The 6,000-nt window shown below is 48.1% G+C and overlaps 1 protein-coding gene across 3 annotated transcripts in view; it reads right to left on the minus strand.

Moving 5' to 3' along the window:
* LOC139048797 (rab11 family-interacting protein 4A-like) overlaps positions 1-6,000 on the minus strand; it is a 280,271-nt gene that overhangs the window by 109,192 nt on the left and 165,079 nt on the right. For all 3 annotated transcript variants that reach the window (XM_070523451.1, XM_070523450.1, XM_070523452.1), the window contains one exon: positions 2,413-2,456. In XM_070523451.1, the coding sequence (XP_070379552.1) occupies positions 2,413-2,456 (44 nt within the window). The remainder of the gene's footprint in view (positions 1-2,412; positions 2,457-6,000) is intronic.

Below are 6,000 nucleotides of genomic sequence, written 5' to 3' on the forward strand. Positions count from 1 at the left end.
ACAGTTGTTTCCATGCTATGCAATGAGGCAGCAGCTTCGCAAATAGCAACATAGGCAAGCTGTTAATTGTACAGGGAACATTTGATTTGCTCGTTTCAGCAGGCGCCTGTGTGTCATGCGTATATATATATATATATATATATATATATATATATATATATATATATATATATATATAGAGAGAGAGAGAGAGAGAGAGAGAGAGAGAGAGAGAGAGAGAGAGCTTGTGGCCTGACAAAATTTCGGAACCAGGCACCACGCGATCGATTTTTGTTACTGTCAGCATTTACACTTAAGAAAAGCGCATTATTACTGTCATGCGTATTCCCTGTGGTGCTTCCTTGAAGTGTCACGTAAGAATTTTTAAAAGTTGCCTGGGCAATTATTACTGCTGTACACCCATACACCAGTGATCAGGCTATAACTTTGTGCGTCGCAGTATACGTGGCGGCTACCAAGTCTTGAAATAAAAGTTGCATAAACTCCGAAAATTACCACGCTTCTAGCGGTAACGAAAAACTTAAGATGGAGAGAGAGAGAGAGAGAGAGAGAGAGAGAAAGGCAAAGGAAAAACAGGGAGGCTAACCAGAGATTATCTCCGGTTGGCTACCCTGTACTGGTGGAGGGGCAAGGGGATGCAATAGGTGAGAAAGAAAGAATAAAAGCTTCAGGTCGGGGGCTCGCACCTAAATACACGGGACAGGAGAAATCGTTTTTCTCGTCAACCACTGCACCGAATTTACTTAGATTGGTTGCATTCAAAAGAAAGAAAGTTCAAATGTAGTGACGGTAGTAAGCGAATTCTTAATTTAGGACGTCAACTGGTTCATAAGAATTGTTGAAGATGGGTAATTTTCAGAACGATGCGATCAAGTTTACAACTCTCACTCAGCAATGAAAAATTATATCACGATTGTGTAAATTGCATCTAATAGTACATCTAAAGCTGGCAACATTGATGCATTATAAATGGCCGTCAAATACACTAATGTAGATACGGCTTTCGCGAAATCCCCGTAAACCTTGTAATAAATTCAAGCAAGGTAAAAATTCATACACCAAATTTGTGTGCGTTGAATGTTCTGAAGGATGCTGTTTACGGAACTCTGATGTCTGTTTTTTGTCCAGTGTTACGGATTAGTAAACTTGTCTGTTCCGAATTTTTGTTCAAACTTACCAATTTTCGGCAACCTTCAGCAAATCAAAATTCCGCTTCAACAGTCCCTAGAATTCCACTTTTATTAAAATTGGCCAATGGCTCATCTCAAAGTATTTTCTGCGTTTTATAGGTATAAAATGGGCGGTATCAGGTTTTGACTCGAGCTAAAGCTTTTTAACAGACTTGCCGAGCAATAATCCAGCAAAAAGATGAACGAAGAAGAGCATCTGAGCTCTGGGCGCGAGCTAGTTTCCATCTTGGTCTCTGGCTGGCATTTACAAAAGAAAAAAAGAAAAATAACTGCGGAAGGGCAGGCAAAAGGTGTGATTCACACCTGAATAATGCCTGTCCACCGGTAAATCCCATCCCACGCCTCAATCTTTCGTACTACCTCTGCAAGCGCATTTGCCTCCTGCTTATCCCAAACCGCAGCGGACGATCCACGTGACGGTTGCGTCACGATCCCCTTTCCTACTCTTTACTCTTCCCTGTTGCTCCGCGGCATATTTCAGGCGATGGTCTTGCACTCTCGGGGTTTCACAGGTTGCTGTAGGCTATAAAAAAACTTCGGCTCGTCCGTCAACTTCATCCCGTTTGTGCATTGCCAGAGCCACTACCACGCAGCAGTAAAGCTCCATGGTGGCGGCAACTTCTGGCGCACTGTCCAACTAAAATGCGTTCGAAAAAGTGTCGCGCTAGTGTTTTTGCCGATCGAAAATCATAAAAAGACTGCAAGTTAACGATTGCGTTACCAGTAGTTAATATGCCAAGTCACTGCAGCATTAAGTTCGTGCGCTCTGGTTACAATGCGTCACAAGGCGTCGCTACTGCATCGTCGTCGCTGTCGCACACTTCTCCAGTAACCGGGCATTGCACAAACTCTAACACGTTCAAGGACAAGCTAAAAAAACTCCATTCTGCACTAAAGCGACAGCTATGGCGTGTACTGCTGGCTGCTTCGAGAGGGCAAGCGGGCTCACCCTTCAATGTGCTGCTGCTGCATTTTTTTTTTTTTGCAGCATACATCCGTGGCACACATTGCAGACAGTATGAGTGATTTGAGCGCTAGATTCACCATTGCACAAAAATCTTTTTAAGCAATAAAAGCAACAACACACACACACACACTTCTTTGTGAGGAGCTCGTGTAAGATTGAGCACACTGCCGCTCCCTTTCTAAACGCGAACGGGGAGGTCTTACGCATGGGAGGAACGGAAGGGGGGGAAAAGAAAAAGCAGCATGCGTCACTCACGTCTGAGCAGTAGAAGCCGTTCTTCCGGGAGATGCCGTCCACCTCTGCACATGCAACGGGAGAGATGAAGTCAGTCAGCAGCGTCGGTAAATGTTATTTCACTCGCGACGCACAGTCTCATCGCTGGCCGCCACGAAGCCAGTCCGGCACACACCTTCTCGCCTCGGGTTAGCGCGCCGAGACAATCTTGTAACGTAATGCGCTACCATTAATAAACGAGAGACTATACTCATATTATGCATCTGGCTTGTCTGTAGTGTTTTAAGTTCAGGGCAGGGATAGAGAAGGGGGGAGTCTCAACGGAAACTGGAGAAGCTTGCCTGGCGCCACCCTAGCATGTCACTCCAGGAGAATACGACGATAAATGAAATAACACAGACAAGAAATACGACGCTTAACACGCACATAACACAAAATAGAATAATAGAGTTTTTCGTTGAGGCAGGTGCCTCTAATGAAAGTTAAATGTGTCTGCTAAGCACGAGAAGCGCAGGCTGCGCTAGTTTACGGTTTCATGCTGTACTATAGGTACCTTTAGTGCACCCACTATAGGGGACAGTCATTTACAGTTCAAAAAGACTATAACTGAAGGTTAATGAAGTGTCATACGCGCAGTCCACATTGCACGCAGGACACAGCATAACGATGACGAATAAGGTGCAGACACGCACGATCATCATCCCGCCTGTGGAGTCTACGCGGCACGCAAAGTTCGGGACGCCTGTTTGGCAATGGGGGGTGTTAGGAAAAGCGTCACACACGCGTTGTACCCTGGTCATGTACGAACAAATCTCAACACCGCAATGCGGCAGCTACAGCTGTCGAGTACGCAAATATAATTTGCCGAGTTCAGAATACGGCCACTGAACGACATTTGCACGATAACCATTACGCCAAAAAATGAGAACAAAAAATTGCGCAGAAACCATAGACGATGATCGTCTATGTAAGCGAATAGCCCGAACGAACGAACGACACCCCCACCCTTCCCCCCTCCTCTTCCCACGACTTGGCTGGGCGAGAACCAGCGCCCTTTCCCTCGGTGCCTTTGTATTGCAACTCCGGTCACCGCCCATCAGACACCGCCGACAACCACGAAAACGGGCGAAAGAGGCAAAGAAAGCCATTAGCTTTAAACAATTCCCGCAGAGCCCATCGCGCGATAGACGTTTGACGTTAATGCATCTAGAATAGACGCTATGTAGCGAAACACCGCATTGCCACACACCGTATTGACTTAAGCGAACAAGGAACCAGCGAAAACCAAGAAGCAGGACCAGAGGGCGGCACACAGACGCCGGCGACTGTGTGTGCGTGTGCGCGTGCGCCTCCTTTTGGTCCTGCTTCTTGGTTTTCGCTGGTTCCTTATTGTTCGCTTATAACATGAACCAAATAGCCCAGCAATCCACGACTCTAAACTGTATTGACCTGCGTCACGTGTCGGGCTCCTCTCTCGCGCTTCAATGATGATGACGATTTATTGCCACCTCCTTTGAAACGGGGAGGTAAGAAATAATGACATAGCCTGCTTTAGTTACGCTATCCTTGGTTTTCATTCTAACATGTCTGTGTACAACTCCTTAATCTTTTTTTCTCTTTGATATGACTGACGCCAGAGATGGACGACGAACGTTTATTCAACAGCACGCAGGAATACATATAGGCCCGGGAGGCGTGATAACGCAGCACGGAATCATGGTTCTTTCAAAGACCGCAATGACATCACAACAAAGTGTCGCGCTATCGCACTCTTCCTCAAAACTCTGTGTGCTTTGTACTGCTTAGCTATGTCTAACAGACGCGGCCGTATCAATCGCTTCCACGCATTTTAACGTCTCTTACTTATCTCGACTGCTGACCATTTGATGCTTCACTCACTTTAAATCCAAGCGCTTCTGGAACGTGTACCTTACCTACGGGTCTCGCTGGGTGAATACTTTCGCCATCCATTAGGATATGCTGACTCAGGTCTACGGATTTTTGCTGGAGCAGACAGATGCCTCATCGTGTTGCAAATATTTGTCCGGGTCTTTCTTTTTTTTTTTCTTTTGCCCTTGCGCGACCAGCTAAGTTTGCCGAAGGAGAATGTGCTCAGTGGGTTCCCACTGGACACACGGCCATCTAGCGGCGACGCCGGGAAGTCCGTGCGTGTGGTAACCAGCCCGACGAGATTCAGACCAACACCACCTATAGCTAATCTAGGTGGTGTTGTTCAGATGCGAGTGCCTGGATATATAGGTCACTGCTTCGATTCCACATATATGCCTGCCTACTTTCCAGATTTGACCAGGTCCCTACTGAATTTCGACCAATCCTCCCGACTGTACGGATACGGCCATATATTTCCCGAAAAGCTGCCCCAACCCCACCGCGATAAAAAACACAGCATGTAATGCAACACAGCAGCATCGTAATTGCCATCATGCGCTAGGTAGTCTAGGCGAAGTCTGATTTAAATCTAAGCCATTTCTTGTAATCAGTGTACGCTTAACTCAGTCTGCCTTGGATCGAGACATGCGTTGCGGAGTGAACTTGACGCAAATGTCTAATATGCATTGCATAATGGCCGGTTCCTTGAAGCTACGCCGCAGTACAGCCATGTTATGCAGCAAAGCATGTTAGGGGTACAAAGGGGCCACCGTTTCCTGCACTGCGCCCCCAACTGCAAGGTGGCCGGCGCTTCCGTCATCCAACCCACGACCTCGCGTGCTCGGCAGCGCAACGCCGCAGCCATTAAACCCAAGGCGGCAGACGCCGTACAAACAAGTCGGCAAACAAATGTACAAGAGCATATCGTTACCTCTGCACGAGCTGAAACCGCACTACAGCAGCCGTAGGCGCAGTGGGCGGACAGCGGAAGTTCGCGTCGCGCGCGGTTCGTCAAAGCTGCCGCCGACGGTGGGCCGGGACACGTAGCACAAAAAATGAAGCACACGGGATGACCGCAATCGGCGCCGCACGCGAGAGTGCCTGTCTCCCCTCGGAGTGGGAGCCGGCGCCCAAACTTCGGGCGACATCGCCACCCCGGCACAGCGCGCGAAGAGGGGGCGGGCGGGCGAGACGCTGATGGGAAACACGCGGCGACAGGGGAGGAGGAGGAATACGGGGGCGGAACCTCGGCAGCACCTGCTCCGGCGGTCAATACGGAGAGTACGCACGCACGCACGGGAAGAAGCGAAGGCGTCACAACTGCACTGTTAGTAGAGAAATGAAAAAAGAGCAACAAGAAGGACAAGGAAAAAGAAGTTACACGAGCCTAGAATTGTATACGAGAAGATTTCGATCTGCGACGAGAGAGAGAGAAGCTGAATGGAGACGGAGAATGGAGTTACTGGTATTAACGCGAATTCGACTCGCAGGGCTTGACGTCCAGCTACATGCAGCAGCGATTCCCACTCTCGCCCCCAGTCACCTTTCTCCCTTCACTATACCAGCGTTATCTATGTTGTAGCAGAGAGCACGCACAGCGAGCACGAGGTGAAACGAATTCTACAGAACCAAGAAATGTTTGTACAATCTGTAGAGAAGCGGGAGATAACGAAAATAAGAACCGCTATGCAATGCAGTGTAAAGGTGAGTGAGTGAGTG

This window comes from Dermacentor albipictus, chromosome 8, assembly GCF_038994185.2.
Source record: "Dermacentor albipictus isolate Rhodes 1998 colony chromosome 8, USDA_Dalb.pri_finalv2, whole genome shotgun sequence".
Lineage (NCBI taxonomy): Eukaryota > Metazoa > Arthropoda > Arachnida > Ixodida > Ixodidae > Dermacentor > Dermacentor albipictus.